This window comes from Syngnathus scovelli, chromosome 3 (genome assembly GCF_024217435.2).
Source record: "Syngnathus scovelli strain Florida chromosome 3, RoL_Ssco_1.2, whole genome shotgun sequence".
Lineage (NCBI taxonomy): Eukaryota > Metazoa > Chordata > Actinopteri > Syngnathiformes > Syngnathidae > Syngnathus > Syngnathus scovelli.
This window is the reverse complement of record NC_090849.1, coordinates 10,149,387-10,169,469: the sequence shown is the minus strand read 5'-3', so window position 1 is coordinate 10,169,469 and position 20,083 is coordinate 10,149,387. Positions and strand designations below refer to the sequence as shown.

Sequence of the window (20,083 nt, the reverse complement as noted above, 5' to 3'; positions counted from 1 at the left end):
ATGGGATGTGGTAGATGCAAAACATATATTATGTTAGACTTATCTTCTCTGGTATAGGTGAGTGCCGCTGTTTGCTTCGCTGTAGTTTCGAAAGCGATCAGATTGCAGCTCGACACTACTGTTGTAGACTTCATTTACATGACAGTGAGGTTAGTGAACGCCCATCTCTTCTATGTCCAACTGGCGGCGTCCAATGAAAGAAGGCAGATACAGGAAGTGGCCAATGAAAAAAGAGCATTTCTGAGGTTTTCCGCTTTCCCCGAAGTTCTTGACAGATTCGATTTGAGATTGAGAGAGTTCAAGATGGCTGCCACAGGTAAGAGTTTGAATTTGTATCTAGATTTAAATAATATATTTAGCGATGTTCGAATTATCTGCTAGCTGTAGAAGTAAACGCAAAACCGCACAACTATGTCGTGTTACGTTTTAGATGGCGATGTATTGTAACGAGTCGCCGCTGACGAAGCTGAGAAAGGACCAGCAACAGCTCCGGAGCCGACGCAGTAGTTAAACCACTGAAGTTTGCCAACGTTTTCAACTGGGCTGGCGACGAATAAGCTGAAAAGTACGCTAGCCACTTTGGAGCTACATAATCTCTTCCACTACGGGCACAGCTTAACCAGAGCACAATTGCTTGTTCAAGTTCAGTTAACACTTGGATATGCCAGAATGACATTGTCAGTACGCTGTAGTTGCCTTTACTTGCAAAACTATTTGGCAAGGCAGTTTCAAAGTCGCATAAGTGGCACAGTGCACAGAGACAAGGCTTTCCACAACTCCAAATGTCACGTACAGTAGACAAATCCCACGCTAAGCTAAGTGGCTAACGTTGCATAGCATTAGCATCACTCATCTGTGACTTTTGCAGCTTCGACTTTCCGCGAGTAATGGCATGTATAACGCGTTTAAATGCATTCACGATTACTCAATTGAATGTTACACGGTCTGTGATTTTAGTTATGAGCGTTCAAAGAATATATAATTGCTGTGGGGATCTTATGGCTTGCCAAGTTAATGTTAGACCAAGTAGCGCTTCATGCTATCTGTCAAAATACAGCACCATCATTTGTTTATTCAGCCAATAGTCATCCTCCTTGTGTCAAATGCATATGTACTGTTATTCCCACCATACTTTCCAAGTCCTGCCCATTGGAAAAGGCACTCAGTTGAAATGCCTGTGTTCAACAACAAGCTGGGCTTCTTTGCTCTCTTTAACATTCTCACAAATGAAGCGTGTTAATTTTGTTGCAGGTTGCATGACTCTCTCCTGAGGCTTTGGTGTCAACTGTCAAGAATAGCATCCCCCTCTAGCTATCATTCATCATGTCCTCCACCTCCTCCTACTCCTCTTCAGGAGAAACTAGTCCGGAGGATGTCCCCAGAGGTGGGGGTACCATCCGAGTCTTCCTCCCTAACAAGCAGAGGACTGTGGTGAGACAAGTGATTTGATGCTGCTCTTTATTTTTATACAGCTACTAAAACGCTGCAACTAGATTAATTGCTGTGTGTGGCTTCGTGAAAGTCCATAGCTGTATTGCTGATTTTAAGTGTGATTACTCTCACAAACTTTGACATATTTCTCACTTGGTCAGTGAGTGTGAAACTAACCATTTGGTCTGGCAGATGGTGCTTTTCATAATCCTCCCGTTTTCTGATTTATAATTCAGATCAGATCTATCTCACTTTAATACATTTGTTAGTTTTAAAATATAATGCATATAAGCGCTCTATAATAATAATATCGGGGATATTCTCATTGCCTCATAGCTCAGAGGTATTGGGTAAAAATCTGGGCAAACGCCCTCTTGTGTGGATTTTTTCATGTTCTCCCCGCATTTGAGTAAGTTTTCTCCGGGTACTGTACTCTGGCTTCCTTTTCCTTCCACATTCCAGAAACATGCATGTTAGATTAATTGAACCCTACTCGTCATTAGTTGAGAATTTGAATGTGAATGGTAGTTTGTGTGTGTAATGAGGACATCAATTCATAAGTCATTTGAAAACACTTTCAATCAAAAGATGACATTTTTCACATAAAATATTAAAATACTTGTTTTTAACATGGCGTTTGAATGTGACATTGACAATGTTGTTGAACGGCGGTCTCCTTTTTGCAGGTGAATGTTCGCCAAGGACAGACGGTGTATGAGAGTCTAGATAAAGCACTTAAAGTGAGAGGCTTAAGCCAAGACTGCTGTGCTGTATTCCGCCTTCTCGAAGGGTAAGCTTGCATTTTGTCCTGATCAAGTTATCGTAACAAAAGCAAGATGTTCTAGAAAACTGTGGTGTCTGAAATACAGTTCTTTCTTAAAGTATTGGAATGGCAAGGTTTATTTTTCTTGTATGCTGAAGAAATTTGGGTTTCAGATCAAAAGATTATTATTTTTTTAGACAAAATTTCAGAAGCCAATTTTATTGGTGCCGGGTTTTGACCCTAAAAAAACAGACTCATTCCAAAATACGTTTAGGTAGGTCTTAGCCTCTTAGCATAAGTCTCCCAATTTTCAAAGATTTTGGTAAAACATAGGCCCGGGAATGCGTCATTAAAAATGTATGGGGGCGCTATACAGACTTTTTTTTTTTTTTCTCACCAAAAAGTTCATAAGTATTGATTCTTATGCCAGGCCTGATGTGTGTGTTTGTGCAAAGTTTGTCTTTCCCCCTAGGTTTGTACATTCAAAAATGGCATAATTTTTCTTTATAAACAGTGCATTGCCACAGCAACAGTATGCGACGAAATAAAAAGCTTTCAATAACTTCACATCTTAACCATGTTTAGATCAACGACCCAGAGTTTGAAGACTGTCCGATAAAATCTCTGGGCGGAGTTCGCTGAAATATGATCTCTATAAAAGGCCAAAATTTAGCAAAATCCCCAAATGATGTAAAAATTGCCATCTTTCTTTTAGGATTAGCATATGAATAAAACATGACATACCAGCTCTGCCGAACCCCTGAGGCCGACTCACCAAACCCCTGGGGTTCGATCGAACCCAGGTTAAGAACCAGTGTTTTAGACGGTGTAAGAAATAAACTATTTAAAGTGATTGTGATTAAAATAAAAGAATCAACGTGATTTTGTGTACTGTTTTAGACTAGGTCTATAAATATTGCAACAATAAGAACAAAGTCACTTTTAAAGACGCTCTGCTGTTCTGACAGCAGCTGAGTGGCTATCACAGTCGAGATGTCTCGACTTGACTGTTTATTTTATGTATGTGAAAAATAACCATTCCAGGTTCTCCGGTTGAACTGCATGCTCTGATTTCCATTGGACCACAAACGCACCACAACTGTCATAGTGTCTGTCACCGTTAGCAAAAGCACACAGAAACACACACATAAACTGAATATGTGCCGATGCAATACAATCATATCGACACAATATGAAATCTCAAAATTCTCCGATTCTCCACGCATGCACGATTAGCAAGTGGCTGACCAGGCCTTGCGCGAACTGACCAGTGGTTTGGCGATCCTGTTTACAATGTGCTCCGTAATTAATATTGGACAATCCCACGGCACAGCTGAACATCTCTCACGGCACACCAGTGTGCCGCGGCACTGTGGTTGGGAAACACTGCAGTACAGTGTCAGCATTTTTTCTCTTCAAGAACTTCTCCATCACTGTCACTATCAACTCGTCTCGCTATCCACAATGACAACGTCGCTGTCACTGCTAACCTGCATGGGCATCCCATATACCTGCCGCTGCATCCCTGCGTCATCAATTTTCTCGTCTGCAAGCACAAGGCAAATCGCTACCTGCTGCTGCAACCTTCTGATAAAGAAGAGTACTATATGATTACTCTGCCGGGCGCTACACCGCATAGGCACACAAATTGGAGAATTTCCCATGGCACCCATGACAATATTTTGCGGCAGTGTGCCGCGGCACCCCGGTTGAAAAACACTGGTATAGTATGTAGAAAATGTCAAATATTTTTCCCTTTTTGTTTTTCTGTTGTTGAGATGGGACAACCCAAGTTTCAAGTCACTCGGGTTCACTGTTTAGGAGAAGGGTGCAGATGTATGACTCCTGTAAATGTGTGAATATGGCCTAAAATTGTACTTTGAAATACATACTATTCGTAACTCACTTCCTGTACATGTTCAAAATATCAAGAAACTTTATTTACAGACTCAGTGGTCCAGATAAAAAAAAGACAATACAAAAAATTAAATACTAAGGTATAAAAAACACATGGAAGTGAACAACATCTTAAAAAAATAAAAAGGCAATGACACTCAGAAGAGTGAAGTATACCAGTGCTTCCAAATCACTATATCATTATAAGCATCTTGGACTTTTTACAGGCTTAATTTGCTGTAATTTCATCACAGGTGATGCAGTATATTGTGGTGTGCAATGGCCTCTGAGTAAAGTCACCTCCACTCCATCTGTTCATTCACCAAATTTGTGAAGCAAACTAGAATATTATCTGTATTAAATTTAATGCCAATAAATACCATACTCAGAGCAGACACTAAGAAGCTGTTGGAGACCAGCACTGCAGGAACTGAAGACCAAAAAGTCATTCACACTCCCCAAACATATGATTCACCAAAGTATTGCCAATCATACATACACCAGTATTACAGGTGTTCTGATAGAAAATGTATCAACATACAGATTAAAAATAAATGGAGAGCAGATTCCATCCTGTCCTAATAATTATTCAAAATATATATATATTTTTTTTACTGTAGTCTTTTATTTTACTTTCCAGTCGTAAGAGGCTGACGGATTGGGAGACGGACATTACTCCTTTGGTTGGAGAAGAGCTATTAGTTGAGGTCCTGGATGATATTCCCTTGACCATGCACAACTTTGTGAGTAGTCGACAAGCCTGCTTTCTTTGCATATACTGTAAATTTACCATGCCCCCCCCCCCCCCCCCCCCCCCCCCCCACACACACACACACACACACACACACACACACACTTAAATGTTCCCTTGCTGCACGAATAATGACATTTTTATCTGCACAGGTACGGAAAACTTTCTTCAAGCTGGCTTACTGTGATTTTTGCCACAAGTTTTTATTTAATGGCTTCAGGTGTCAGACATGTGGATACAAATTTCACCAGCACTGCAGTAGTAAGGTACCGACCGTTTGTGTGGACATGGACACAGTAAGCAAGCAACGGTGAGTTGAATCACAGTTCCAAAAGCATTAAACGATTTATACTATGATACTTTGGTTATTAGCAAAGTTTTGTTGCAGTGTGTGGGTTTGATGGCTCTTTCAGGGTAATTACATTTGAAATCAGAACCCCCCCCCCCCCATCACCTACTCTCACATGAACTCAAAGATCAATTAGCATTACTACATTTAAAGATTTTCATCACTTTCTTCAGTCTTCAAGTTTACTTACAATAGGCTTACTATAACAATTCGGAAAAAGCCAAATGATATGTCTTTGGAATCTTCTGTCTTTTATATTAATTATTTTATTTTTATTATGTTTGTTGACAACAATTTTAGTTTGAGACACTCTTTGAGACACTTCGGAAACACCACTTCTATCTGTAAAATTGAAAGGTCAAAAGAAATCAAGAAGAAAATTGCTAAGAACAGGGATGAGAATTTTCTGCGGATCCACAGATGTCGGTGGTTTTTTTCCGTCAAAAGCATCATTTTCGTGAATCGTTCAAAATTTCATTTTTTTTTATACATAAGTGTGTGTGTGGGTGGGGGGTAGGGAAGTGGGCAACATTAGCCTCGGCGACTCGCGAGCATTCTCCCGCCCGTCGCAACGGCATCTTTTGGCACAATGTGAATTTGCGATTGGGTTTTCATCAGTTGTAGACTAGTTATTTACCGTAATTTCCGGACTATAAGCCGCACCGGACTATAAACCGCACCAGCTAAAATTTGGGGATATTTTAGTTTTTTTCTTACATAAGCCGCACCGGACTATAAGCCGCACGTGCACACGAGTTTTTTACAAAGAAAGACAGTACACAAAAACCCGTAAAAATCCATAAATACGCCGCGCCGCCATTTAAGCCTCAGGGTTCAAAGTAACGTCTGAATAAAATGCATTAAAAGTTCACATTCATTACAGCTTGTTTTTGGTGAGCAAAATGTCAGAAGAATTGAATTTAAATGCTGATTGATTGGGTTTTAATACAATGCAGATGGTCCAAACAGCGCCACTGCTTTGTGTAATCTCTGAGTCACATGGCAGAGTAAGAGAAAGGGTTTAGAGCCCTTTGACGCAGGTCACCTAGCGTGCATTTCTACTAAAGCTCATAATAGTCACAAGCAACGCAGCCAGAATAAGCAGCAGCCATAGTAGTGTTTCAAAATAGTATTTTTGTTGTTTTTTTTCTTCAAGATACCGCACAACAGTGGTCCACAGCCTTTTTACGAGTGTATAAAAGTGATCAAGTCATCACAAAAATCACAAAAAAAGTCTTATATAAGCCGCACCTGACTATAAGCCGCAGGCTTCAAAATTTTGGAAAAAAGTCGCGGCTTATAGTCCGGAAATTACGGTAGTTAGATAGATCTAGGGCCTACTCAGCAAATGTTTTCGCCAGCATGGCGAAAGTTTGGGAGAAAAAAGACGAGGGAAATAGACAAGTCGAACGGGGTCAAGAACTGCTTCAGATGGGCATGGCTCGAGAGCAGCGTCATCGTACAACTCAGAACACAGTTCGTAACCACGTGCCTGACGGAACATATCCGTAAAGTAGATGTCCCGGGGAAGGTTTTGTGTATTCTCTGTCAAGATATGATCAACTATTGGAGGTCGCGGCGCTAGGAACATTAAAGAGAACATAGAACCAAAAAAACACAAAGGTACCCCCAGCCACTTTTCAGTGTTTTTTCACATTTGCCATTCTCATCCCTGTAAGAAATTTCATTTCTGAGCACAGTATTGAGATGAAAAGGCATTTAATGGATTAATTTGACATAGAAAGCAAAAACACATGTGCGTTCAAAGTAGCTTGTTAGATGAGTCGCTCACACGTCACTGATGACAATTAGTATCGCTTCCGGATAAGTGTGACATTTTCCAAATGGAACTTCATAATCGGTCCTTATTTACAATTGGATGATCATATCGGCATATCACTAGCTGAGAAGCAACACTGCTTTTAAAGCAATTAGTGACTAATTAAATATTTCTATGAAGTCATCCACTTGAGCATATTGACATAGTTAAGTCTTAACATGTTAGAACACACCTTTTTTTAATGTTATTGTCTTTTTGTCTCATCCTTTTCTACTTGTGCTTGGACGGGTGTGATCCAAGTCCCTGCACAGATGAGTATCCTCAGATACTATTGCCAGAAAATTCCCCATCACAGAGTAATATAGCCTTAACACCGGAGCCTGCTGGGTAAGCTTGCAGACCAAACTAGTTCTAAATGTGTTTAAAAAAAGTTCACCTTAACAGATATTATGATGCACGGTTTGACTTTTTGCTTGCCCTTTCAGGCTGGACCTCTTGTCCCCAACATCAGCCTTTCACTTCCCCATCCCTAGTGGAGATGGCCAGTCTCTGCAAAGGCATCGTTCTACCTCGACACCCAATGTTCATATGGTCAGCACAGTGAGCCCTGCTGTTGCCAGCATTATAGAGGCAAGTGTCAGTTGCCCAATGCGCGATCTTCTTTTGTTCTGTAATTTTGAAATAATTCAGATGTAATTTCTTGTCCAGGAATGGGCAATTTGCAGCCCACACCCCCACTTGGAGTTAATTTTTGAATATTATGAATGTGCTTTCTCTACCACTTTAGTCCTGAAGTATAATAGTATTGTTCACCAATGCATAGCAGACATCTCTTTGTAGCTGGAACTCAGGAAGGCAGAGTACGGTGGTGGCAACGCGTACTTGTAAGCTCTGATCACGAGATCACAACTGACAATAGTCAGAACTGAGAAACAACTAATCTCTTCTAGAATAGGTGACTCTTGCCACCACAAAGACTACATCATGGTGAAACGCTTTGTAATGTTTGCATTAGCCTTAGCATGGTGTCGAACTGCACTAGCCGGGTTTTACTGTATCGCACATACATCACAGTCATGATTTTATATCCACAATGTGAAACACAAATTTAACCCAGTAGTTAAGACACCCATTCAACAAACTATGAGGAGCGATAATGATTCACATCCTTACTACAGAAAAAAATGCCTGCATGCAGGGATTTTCAGTAGCCATAGAGTCAGCCCCTGGAATCCGGCTCTGTTTGAGTCAAGTGTTGTAGTGTCCTTGAGCAAGACGCTTCACCCACCTTGCCTCCAGTGCTACTCACACTGGTGTATGGCCGTGTGCGAAGGTTTGGTGGTGGTCGGAGAGGCTCTCGGCACACAGTGGCAGCCTTGCTTTTGTCAGCCGGCCTCAGGACACCCGTGGCTACATATATAGTGTACTACCACCAGAGTGTAAATTTGTGAGCGCATGAATAATGCATCCAATCAATGTAAAGTGTTATAAAAGTGTCCTGAAAAAAAGCCTGTAGGAATCTGATGATTTGATGTTGTAGTTGTTATAATTAACCGTGCGTGTAATTGTGGCACACATTGTTTGATTTCCTAACGTGGGATTTCCCCAACTGAAAATAATTGGACTAGTTGGATTTTTGTCTTTTAATGTTGGCATTATATTTTTTAGGAGATAAAATAATTTATTAAAAGCTTAGCAACACATCTTGAGCAAGGGTGTCAATAATAAGACACTTAATCTGCTCATGCATGAGAATCAATTGTAAAAAAAAAAAGTGAGGGGGGGGACTACTAAAAAACAAGTTATTTTATATGGAGTGCATAGGTGCCTTATTGTACATCTTCAAACTTGCAGGCATTGATTAAAAGGTTTTAAGCAAAGAGCGCTCTGTGCCGTGTGAAACTGCTCTAAACTGAATGTAGGAAACCCCTGTTAATTGTTCATAATTTTTCTACAGAAAAAGATCCATGATAAGGAGGGACTCAAATTGAAGATTTCTTGACCACATTTTTTTTTTTGTCAATATCTGTAAACTGATTTGGAACAGAAAGAGACTATACAGCAAGCTACTGGACAGTGAAACTAATGAGAAACTCAGCAAGTGATCAGCCCAATAGAATTTTTTTTAATCACTATCACGATAAAATTAAGAAACGTTTCTGCATTATTTTGGTGTTGCGGCATCATGGCATGTCACATGGCCATTGAGTTGTCGCGTGTTATGCTTTCTCGGGTCACTCACATCATGCGAGCAAAGCAACACATTTATTCAGTCTATTTGTCTTTTGCTGGCGGTGTTGGTAGTAAATGTATTATAAAGCCAATGACTTAAAACGAATGTAACGTATCACATTTAACTATGGTCGGTGCGCTATTAAGACATTTATTTTCTTTATGTACTATCAGGATTATAACCCGGATGCTCTAGAGCAGGGGTCTCAAACTCCAGTCCTCGGGGGCCGTATTCCTACATGTTTTCCAAGTTTCCCTCGTTAAACACACCTGATTCAAATGATCAGTTCATCCTCACGTTCTGCAGGAGCCTGATAATTGAATCAGGTGTGTTTAACGAGGGAAACTTGGAAAACATGTAGGAATACGGCCCCTGAGGACTGGAGTTTGAGACCCCTGCTCTAGAGCAAAGCAAATGACCATAATTGTCCTACTTGTTTCGTCCTCACGTCCTGGTGTTGTTCCTCGGGGTTGCCGTCTGCCCTTCGTCAGCCAAATTTCATGAAAAAATGATGACGAATTAATCTTGACTGTCATATCCCAGCAGGCTGTCCGTCTGTGTAAGGGGTTTAAAATGACATAGATTTAAGAAAAGAAAAAATCTAGCCGTTGAAGTGCTTCAAATCACAACTTTGTACTCTGCTCACCAATAGTTATAAAGGAAAAGGTAATATTGCCTATAAGAATCTGCCTTACCCATAAAGTAGAACTGAAGATCTGCAAATGGTCTATTCTGAAGGACATTGTAAAGTTAAGAACAAAGCAAAAATAATTTAAACTAATATGACTGCCTCAGTGCATTGTGACAAATGAATAGTAGTTTTGCCCTTTGGAGAAAAGTCAAGTGTTACACGACAGTAAATATGATGACAATGAAAAAGCCTTCAAGAAAGGCTTCCTATTTGTAGTGTGGTTTTCAAATGGGGTACGTGAAGCCACTTTAGGGGGTACATGAAATTTCTAAATTATGTTTATTTATGTTTGTTTTTAATAACATTTTACAGTTTCTACTTTTATTTAAAATAAAGTTAATGGTTTCTCTTTGAGAACACATCTGTACTATGATCCCAAAAGAGGACACTGTCAACAATTATGTTTATGTGCACAAGTCTTTATTTGTAATTGTTAATTACTATTTCCTCCTTTTTTTTTTTTTTTTTTTTTTTACGCAATGTTAATTACTATCTCCTCCTTTTTTCTTTTATAGTTATTTCTTACCCAAATAGGTCTAGAGACACAAATACAAACAGAGTTCCAATTTTCAATAAATCACCTACTGATGGTACAGTACTCAAACAAAGGAAATGTTAGGGTATACTTGACTGGAATTTTTTTTTTTTTATAGGTACGTAGTTGACAAAGGTTGAGATCAATTTGTCTTAATGTAAAATTCCATGCAATCCATTTAATGAACTTTTTTTTCCTTCAATCCTTTTAGGACGCTGTGAAATTTAACAACACAATAGGTATGCTTTATTTTTATTTATTTTTTTTATTAACAATTTTAGGTGTGGCTTTTTGGTTTATTCTGCATGTTGGTTTTGAAAAGTTAATGGCCTGCCTTTTATATCTGCAGGTCCTGAGCCATCACCAAAGCCATCCACTAGCCCGCCCTCTTTAGGTTCCCCAGGGAGAAGACCACCCAAGTCACCTTCAGAGCACAAAGAACGAAAGCCCTCCTCCTCGGATGACAAAAAGAAAGTAGTATGTAATTTTTGCATAGACATAATCTTTGTCAGTGGATATTTTCTGAGACACAAGTGTTAATTTACAAATTTATTTGGCAAATTGAATGTGTTTTAGCATCGAGGGGGCTACAGGGACTCAAGTTACTACTGGGAGGTCCACTCCCGGGAAGTCACTATCCAGAAGAGAATAGGAGCTGGCTCCTTTGGAACTGTATTCAAGGGAAAGTGGCATGGGGATGTTGCGATCAAGATCCTTAAAGTCACAGAGCCAACACCTGAACAGTTACAGGCTTTTAAAAATGAAATGCAGGTCTTACGGTAAGTTGTTTCACCTTCTTGAAAACAAGTGCGTGAGAAAATATTCAATCACTTTAAGGACAATGATCCTTGATGTATGGAATTTAGGGATTTTATCATCTACGGTCCAGAATGTCATCAAAAGGTTCAGAGAATCTAGAGAAATCACGGCATGTAAGCGGTAAGGCTGGAAACCAAACTTTCAGGCGGCACTGCAATAAAGACCGCCATCATTGTGTAAAAGATAACCCAACATGGGCTCAGAAACACTTCAGAAAACCAATATTAGTAAATCCAGTTTGGCGCTACATCCATCAGTGCAACTTAAATCTCGCAAACCAGAAGTCATTTATCTGTATCACCCAGAAACACCCTTCTGGTTCACCCTTGTGCTTCTCCGGGCATAAACTCATCTAGGATCGACTGAGGCAAAGCGGAAAAGTGTACAGTGGTCTGACAAGGCCACATTTTAAAATGTTTTTGGAAATTGTAGAAGTCTTGTCCTTTGGACCAAAGAGGGGCAGAACCATCCGGATAGTAGTAGTTCAAATGCCAACATGTGTGATGGTGTTGGGCTATGTCAGTGCCAATAGCATGAGTGACTTACACATTTATGAAGACACAATGAATTGCTGAAAAGTACATGCGCATTTAGGAGAAACTAATGGTGCCATCCAAGCAATGTCTTTTTCAGGGGCACTCCTGCTTATTTCACACCACATCCTGCGCATGTTACAACAGTGTCACGGTCGGGTGGGGCATGGAGCAGGACGACCAAGTGCAGCTTGGACCAGGGTTTATTGAAGCAACTCAAAAGGCAAACTGACATGACTTAAACAATAACTTGACTGACTGACCGGGACGTGAAACAAGAAGACAGCAGGACATGACTGCATCAAGACAGTACGACAACACCGAACGACGGCAACCAATGATCCGACAGGGAGTGAGGGGCAGACAGGACTTTTATACACGACAGGTAACGAGAGGCAGGTGGGAACAATCACACTGCTCATGGGCACACAGGAGGGGAGGGGCGAGCCACAGACAGAAACCAAGACAACAGACACATAGTGGAGCAGTTGGGGACGAGACGTGACAGAACCCCCCCCCCCCCCCCCCCCCCCCACAAGGGACGGCTCCCGACGTCCAAAAAAAAAAAAAAAAAACTAGGGGAACCAAACCGCACTCGGGCGGCGACTTGGGGAACCGAACCGCACACGGGCGGCGACTTGGGGAACCGAACCGCACCGCACTCAGGCGGCGACTTGGGGAACCGAACCGCACTCGGGCGGCGACTTGGGGAACCAAACCGCACCGCACTCGGGCGGCGACTTGGGGAACCGAACCGCACCGCACTCGGGCGGCGACTTGGGGAACCGAACCGCACTCGGGCGGCGACTTGGGGAACCGAACCGCACTCGGCGGCGACTTGGGGAACAGAACCGCACTCGGGCGACGACTTGGGGAACAGAACCGCACTCGGGCGGCGACTTGGGGAACAGAACCGGGCTCGGGCGGCGACTTCGGGGACAGAACTGCGCTCGGGCGGCGACTTGGGGAACCGAACCGCGCTCGGGCGGCGACTTGGGGAACAGAACCGCGCTCGGGCGGCGACTTGGGAAACAGAACCGCACTCAGGCGGCGACTTGGGGAACTGAACCGCGCTCGGGCGGCGACTTGGGGAACAGAACCGCACTCTGGCGGCGACTTGGGGGACAGAACCGCACTCTGTCGGCGACTTGGGGGACAGAACCGCACTCTGGCGGCGACTTGGGGGACAGAACCGCGCTCGGGCGGCGACTTGGAGGACAGAACCGCGCTCGGGCGGCGACTTGGGGAACAGAACCGCGCTCGGGCGGCGACTTGGGAAACAGAACCGCGCTCGGGCGGCGACTTGGGGAACAGAACCGCGCTCGGGCGGCGACTTGGGGAACAGAACCGCACTCGGGCGGCGACTTGGGGAACCGAACCGCACTCGGGCGGCGACTTCGGGGACAGAACCGCACTCGGGCGGCGACTTCGGGGACAGAACCGCACTCGGGCGGCAACTTCGGGGACAGAACCGCACTCGGGCGGCGACTTCGGGGAACAGAATCGCGCTCGGGCGGCGACTTGGGGAACAGAACCGCGCTCGGGCGGCGACTTGGGGAACTGAACCGCGCTTGGGCGGCGACTTGGGGACAGAACCGCAATCGGCGGAAACTCGGGGAAACACAACCGCACTCTGCGGCGACTCGGGGAAACACAACCGCAATCAGCGGCATACGAAAGTCAGCGCCGCAATCGGCGGCATTTAAAAGTCCAGATCGCGATCAGCGTCAATCGGAAGGCGGAGCTGTGGCAGCAGCATGAGCCACCACGCGCCACAGCAGTGGGAGTGGGGCCAGGGACGATCGCGGGTCCGACGCAGCTGGCTTGGATGTCTGCTGACGTTCGCGGGTCCTGCGACGCTGGGGTGGAGCCCGATGGCGGCCGTGAGTCTGATGACGCCGGGAGGCACTCCAACGGCGGCCGTGGGTCCGGCATCGCGGCACCAGAGTCCGATCGCGGCCGCAAAGCCGCTGGCGCCAGAAGCACTCCGATGGCCGCCGCGGGTTCGGAGTCGCGGGAGCAAGTTCGACGGCAGCTGTGGAGCCCACGGCGATGGAACCTGCTCAGACGTGGATCGGGCGTCGCAGTGGAAGCTGGTGGTGGAGGGGGGTCCAAGCGCTGGTCGTTGTAGTGGTCGGATCATTGGTTGCTGTCGTTCGGTGTTGTCGTACTGTCTTGATGCCGTCATGTCCTGCTGTCTTCTTGTTTCACGTCCCGGTCAGTCAGTCAAGTTATTGTTTGTTAAGTCATGTCAGTTTGCCTTTTGAGTTGCTTCAATAAACCCTGGTCCAAGCTGCACTGGGTCGTACTGCTCCATGCTCCACCCGACCGTGACAAACAGTGTGGCTTCAAAGTCAAAGAGTGCAAGTACCAGACTGGCCTGCCTGCAGTCCAGACTTGTCCCCCATTGAAAATGCGTGGCACATTATGATGCATAAAATGCGAATATTGAGACCCCGGAATGATGAACAGCTGAAGCTATACATCAAGTGAAAATGGGAATGAATTTCACCACCTTCATCAATTGTGTCCTCAGTTGTATTCAATGTTAAAAGAAAAGGGTGTCCCAGCCTTTTTGAAATGTCTTGCAGCCCTAAAATTCCGAGATAATCATTATTTGCTCAATTAACAACAACCATGTTTATCAACTTGAACATTAAATAGCTTGTCTTTGTGGTATATTAAATACAGGTTAAACATGATTTGCAAATCATTATATTGTGTTTTTATATGTTGAACAACATCCCAACTTCATTGCAATTGGTTTGTAGAGCCAACCTTAAAAATAATGTTCATACTCTGAGAAATTATGCAAATTACAAAGCGACAATCACTAAGTGATTAATGGGAGATTGCTTTTTTTTATGTTAATATGATTTTCCATATCTTCAGGAAAACCCGCCATGTCAACATTCTGTTGTTCATGGGCTATATGACGAAGCCCAATTTTGCCATAATCACACAATGGTGTGAAGGCAGCAGCCTGTACCGCCATCTGCATGTCTCTGAAACCAAATTTGACACGATGAGGCGGATTGACGTGGCCAGACAAACAGCACAGGGCATGGAGTAAGACTTTTCCACATTCAGTTGTACCAATACTGTTTCCTTGAAGATTTGACTGTTTTCTACACGTGACATGTGTGAAATATACTACAATACTAAGGCTTTCTAATATTGCAGTTATGCAGCAAATTTCCACTTTTGTGCTTGATATCTTATCCATGTAAAATTAATGATCATTTTATTTTTCCTTGTAGTTATCTTCATGCGAAGAACATTATTCATCGCGACCTGAAATCAAACAGTATCCTTTTCTTGCCCTGTAATAGTTTTTAAAGCAAGAACCATACTGGTAATCTTCAATGTGATTCCAGTTGCCTGATGACAAGTGGCTATTGTCTTACTTTGTATTCCAAATGCTTACCGCAATCCCACTTTGTACATTTTGCATATTGTTATGAAAATCCCTATGTATATATGTTATTTGTCCACTTATTACAGAGAATGATTAATAAACTTCATTGGAATTGTTTTCTAGAACCAACTTAAAAACCAATGTTGGTTGCACATTTTTAGTCACCTATTTCCTGAGATTGTTTTCCAGACATTTTCCTCCATGAGGGTTGGACTGTTAAGATTGGTGACTTCGGTCTTGCAACAGTGAAGTCACGGTGGACCGGCTCTCAACAAGTTGAGCAGCCCAGTGGATCAATTCTTTGGATGGTAATTTTGTTATAAAGTCATTCTAGAAACACTTATGATGACAGAAATTATCTATACATGGCATGACACTTTTGTTTTTATTCCATGTGTTCCAAGGCCCCTGAGGTGATCCGCATGCAGGACAGCAACCCATATACATTCCAGTCTGATGTATATGGCTATGGAGTAGTACTGTTTGAGCTGATGTCAGGGACTCTACCATACTCCAATATCAACAACAGAGATCAGGTTAAATAATGCTTTATTTGAACCATTCAAAACCTTTTGAGCCAAAGTCTAATGAATGGTGGATTTGTTACATTTGCCGTAACAAATACCAAGGCAGCTTTATGAATATATCAATGTAGTCATACACACAAGCACACACGCATAGCACCTAAAAATATTTAAAGACACTAACAACTGACGACATGCAGAAGCAAAGCAGAAAAAAAGTTTACTTCAATGGCAAAGAGTGTACATTGACAACCTAGAAACACATTAACCTAAGACTAAAACATTTAAAACACAACAAAGACTCATGATTCTCCATTCAGCACGTTAGAATTCCGGTAATGATGTAGTGATTCCTCCAACCCTTCTCTTCTTCCAGATAATCTTTATGGTGGGACGTGGTTACTTGTCCCCAGACCTCAGTAAGCTCTACAGTACCTCACCCAAATCAATGAAAAGGCTTATCATTGACTGCCTGAAGTTCAAACGGGATGAGAGGCTCTTGTTTCCACAGGTAACAAGTCTGTTTTCCTCAACCGAATGTTTTCCTCTGAAGTAATAACGCTTCAACTGGCTGTAAAAATTGAAATGTAAATTTAGTTTTGTATTATATAAAAATATGTGGATTCTAAGTGTGTTCTTCTCTGCAATGTTAATGTTCAACACAGCAAGTGTCTAGGAAGCAAAGAATTTTGAAAAAGATTCTCGTTTGATACATGTGCATGATATGAATCATCTTTGTTTTGACATATTCTTGCCAAAATGATCAACTTATTTTTGCCAAATGCAATTGTTTTTAATGTAATTTTTATACATTATGTTGCTGATGTACATTTTCTTTTATTTTCTCTTATCAGATCTTGGTAGCCATCGAGCAGGTACAGGATCTGCTGCCAAAAATTGAGCGCAGTCGTTCTGAGCCCTCTCTCCATCGGGCCGTTCATGCTGAGGACCTGAACCCTCTTCTATTCCACACCACTAGGCTGATGCCACTCTAAGATTTCAACATCACTAGGCAGAAAGGTTGTTTCCCTTTCTAAAACCACAGCATTCCAGTGCCTCTGAGAGGCTTCAGCTGCTTTTGTTGCGGAACTTCATCACTAACTTTTTCAGAGCCTTGGAGCTCCAGCACTCAATAACACACTGCAGGAATAATCTTTAGGTGTTTCGTTCCAGTTTGAGTTTTTCTAATGACAAAGACCTGCTCCTTCAGAGGGCCATTCATTAGCTTTTTCCTCAACAGATTGTCAACTTTGTTTTGCTGTACATTATATTTCAAATGGGCATTCGATACTGTAACTTACTGGGGTGTCCATCGTTTCATGGCAAACAAACACTGCAGCATCGTCGTCGTCTCATACATGGCCCGATCTTGGAAGGATCACTTTGAACATAACCAAGAATTCACAATCATATGACATCAAAATCGGTGATTCTATTGCCCTTTTAACAATCACGTAAAAATGTTTTTTACTCTCTAGTAAATCTACAGTGGAGCACGAAAGTATTTAGTCTATCACAGACTGTGCACTTTAAATGATGAGAGAGTTCTGTATCAGTTACTATACTATAGGTACACTTAAACTGTGAGAGACAGAATGGGGAGAAAAAAAAATCCTGGAAATGACATTTTAAGATTTTGAAAGTATTTACATGTCAATTACTGTGATATTTTGGCTCATTCCTCCATGCAGGTTTATTTTAGAGCAGTGATGTTTTGGGGCTGTCACTGAGCAACACAGGCTTTCAATTCCCTGTCCCCTTTGCAAAAAAAGAGCCCCCAAGAATACACCTGTGCTTTATGGTAGGTATGGTGTTCTTGGGATGCAACTCAGCATTCTTCTTCCTTCAAACGCCATGAGCTGAGTTTTGGCCTAAAACTTCCGTTTTGCAAACTTCAGGTAGGCCTGGACATGAACTGGCTTAAAAAGGGAAACATGTCTGGCACTGCAGGATTTGATTTCCTATCAGCCAGCCCTGTTCATGTTGCTAACCCTTGTTACTTCGATCCCAGCTCTCTGTAGGTCATTCCCCATTGTACTTCTGGGATTTTTGCTCCACGTTTTCATGATCATTTTGATTCCACGGAGATGTTATTTTGCATGGAGCTCCAAATCAGCACTTATGTGTCTGTTATCGACGAAATACTTTTTTCCACAATAATTTCTTTGAAATTCCTAAAATACAATTTCCAGGAATTTTCAGTTTCACAATCTGTCTGTCACAGTTCAAGTTTACCTATGATGAAAATTACATAATTCTCATCATTTTAAGTGGGAGAAATTGCACTCGGTGATTTCATACTTTTTGCCCCACTGTACATAACTGAGTTTCGTCCATTACTTTGCCAAGAAATATTTACAGATTACATGCATTTTATTGTTGCCCCAGTGTACATCACTGAGTTTCTTCAATTACTTTGCAAAGAATTATTTACACAATTTTACATGCAATTTATTAATTTACAACCCCAAACCAATATTAATGGACAGATGGAGAAGCCCTAAACAAGATGCCTTGAGCTATTGAATATGTGAGCGCTATGCAGACTTTTAAAAAGCCTTCACACGAATACGTTTTGATTAGCACCCTGGAAAACAGTAGTGCAATGAATGTTGCTGAAGTTAAATCTTGTTAATGGTTATCAAGTAATCACTGCTGCTTGAATTTAAACCGATTGTGTAAGTATACATTAATACAGTCATTGATAAATTATCTAAATAATTGTTTCGAGTTGAGTACCTTTTCACTTGAAAAATGTCAAGAGCTGTTTCTCCTTTTCAGCACAGCATCTGCCACCATTGGACATAGAATGTTTTCATTTATTGCCACTTAAAGGGCTTCTTTAATAGCGTTTTCCATTTCCATTTAGTTGTCTTTTTTAAAACATGTCATTTTTTGTTGATACTGATGACACTTCATTTGTGTCAATTTGGCGTAGTAACCAACATCCGGGGCCTATTTTGGCATACTGGCAGTATGCCAAAATGGGTTTAACTTGATTTTCTTGCCAACACAAGTCTATTGTAGACTTGAAAACCAGCTTAAAGGAGGTCTGTTTTGCAGCGCAGTTGATGTAATGCCATTTTAGTGTACAGTGGAGCCTCGGCTTTCGAACATCCCGGTTCTCGAACAAATCGGTATTCGAATAAAAAATTCGAGATTTTTCTTCGAGTGTCGGACGAAATTCGGTTGTCGAACCTCGCGAGATAAGCCGAGAGGACCCGCATGCCAAGTGACTCCATTCGTTATTACGTTCTTGTTACTCTGAGGATTGCATGGAACGGATTAAATGTTTTTCCATTATTTGTAATGGGAAAATATGATTCGGAATTTGAACGATTAACTTCTCAAACAGCCTTCTGGAACGGATTGTGTTCGAAAACAGAGGCTCCACTGTATTTGATCATGGCACAGGCACACAATTTCGATGCTCCGCGGATGTGCATGATGAACATGGTATTTCATTCAAAATATGAAACCAGGGTGGGACAATCTCCTCTGAATTATCGTCAAAATTAATTAACTGAACCATATATAGCCATTATCTTAAAAAATACATACCGAGCACCTCGTCACTATTGCAAGGGGGTTGGTTGAAGGGTGGGGAAACTGGGCATCCAATAGGGAGGGGAATGGAACAGCAATGGAAATAAGGTTGTGGGTTCAAACCCCGGCCGGGTCATACCAAAGACTATAAAAATGGGACCCATTGCCTCCCTGCTTGACACTCAGCATTAAGGGTTGGAATTGGGGAGTTAGATCACCAAATGATTCCCGAGCGCGGCACCGCTGCTGCTCACTGCTCCCCTCTCCCCCAGGGGATGGATCAAAATCACACGGGGATGGGTTAAATGCAGAGACAAATTTCGCCACCCCCAGATGTGTGTGTGACAATCATTGGGACTTTAACTTTTAACTTTAACTTTAAATATGTCATTAGGCGATTTTAGACAGTTTCAGTATACTTTGTGGTTTCCCTTTTGCATAGCATGCTCTGGCATTGTCGTTTGGTATAGATTCAGTCCTCAACTTCTCTCAATGAGCCCCCCCCCACTGCCGACTTTATTTTGGATACCGTTTTATGTTTGGTTTATTCTCCCGAGTGTGAGCATAGCACACTCAAAAGTCTGACTTGTGTTGTGACATACACTATATACTGTACCAATGACATAGAGAGGTCATATCAGAAACTAACGCACAGGTATCAAGTTCAATTTTGTCGAGGACCATTATTGTAGTTATGGTTTCACCCCAGAGGGCCATTATGACTCTGAAACCATACATAATCATATTACATATACTGTGTACAACATGGCCAATAACGAAAAAGCGTGATAAAAATATGCTTACAATTTCTCTG

The 20,083-nt window shown here is 42.2% G+C and overlaps 2 protein-coding genes across 6 annotated transcripts in view; one reads left to right on the top strand and one right to left on the bottom strand.

Moving 5' to 3' along the window:
- Positions 1 to 20,083, bottom strand: part of LOC125965748 (Golgi-associated plant pathogenesis-related protein 1) — a 206,018-nt gene that overhangs the window by 45,208 nt on the left and 140,727 nt on the right. The window lies entirely within an intron of this gene.
- araf (A-Raf proto-oncogene, serine/threonine kinase) overlaps positions 167 to 20,083 on the top strand; it is a 23,007-nt gene continuing 3,090 nt past the window's right edge. Inside the window, exons 1-17 of one of the 2 annotated variants that reach the window (XM_049764264.2) lie at positions 217 to 316; positions 431 to 565; positions 1,252 to 1,431; positions 2,118 to 2,221; positions 4,731 to 4,833; positions 4,994 to 5,151; positions 7,271 to 7,357; positions 7,456 to 7,600; positions 10,641 to 10,668; positions 10,779 to 10,906; positions 11,006 to 11,208; positions 14,674 to 14,850; positions 15,042 to 15,088; positions 15,389 to 15,507; positions 15,604 to 15,735; positions 16,100 to 16,234; positions 16,578 to 20,083. The exon at positions 16,578 to 20,083 is cut by the window's right edge and continues 3,090 nt beyond it. In XM_049764264.2, the coding sequence (XP_049620221.1) occupies positions 1,324 to 1,431; positions 2,118 to 2,221; positions 4,731 to 4,833; positions 4,994 to 5,151; positions 7,271 to 7,357; positions 7,456 to 7,600; positions 10,641 to 10,668; positions 10,779 to 10,906; positions 11,006 to 11,208; positions 14,674 to 14,850; positions 15,042 to 15,088; positions 15,389 to 15,507; positions 15,604 to 15,735; positions 16,100 to 16,234; positions 16,578 to 16,718 (1,815 nt within the window). In that variant the 5' untranslated portion in view covers positions 217 to 316; positions 431 to 565; positions 1,252 to 1,323 and the 3' untranslated portion in view covers positions 16,719 to 20,083. Of the gene's footprint in view, positions 317 to 430; positions 566 to 1,251; positions 1,432 to 2,117; positions 2,222 to 4,730; positions 4,834 to 4,993; positions 5,152 to 7,270; positions 7,358 to 7,455; positions 7,601 to 10,640; positions 10,669 to 10,778; positions 10,907 to 11,005; positions 11,209 to 14,673; positions 14,851 to 15,041; positions 15,089 to 15,388; positions 15,508 to 15,603; positions 15,736 to 16,099; positions 16,235 to 16,577 lie in introns of both variants that reach the window. The other variant, XM_049764265.2, reaches the window with a different exon arrangement.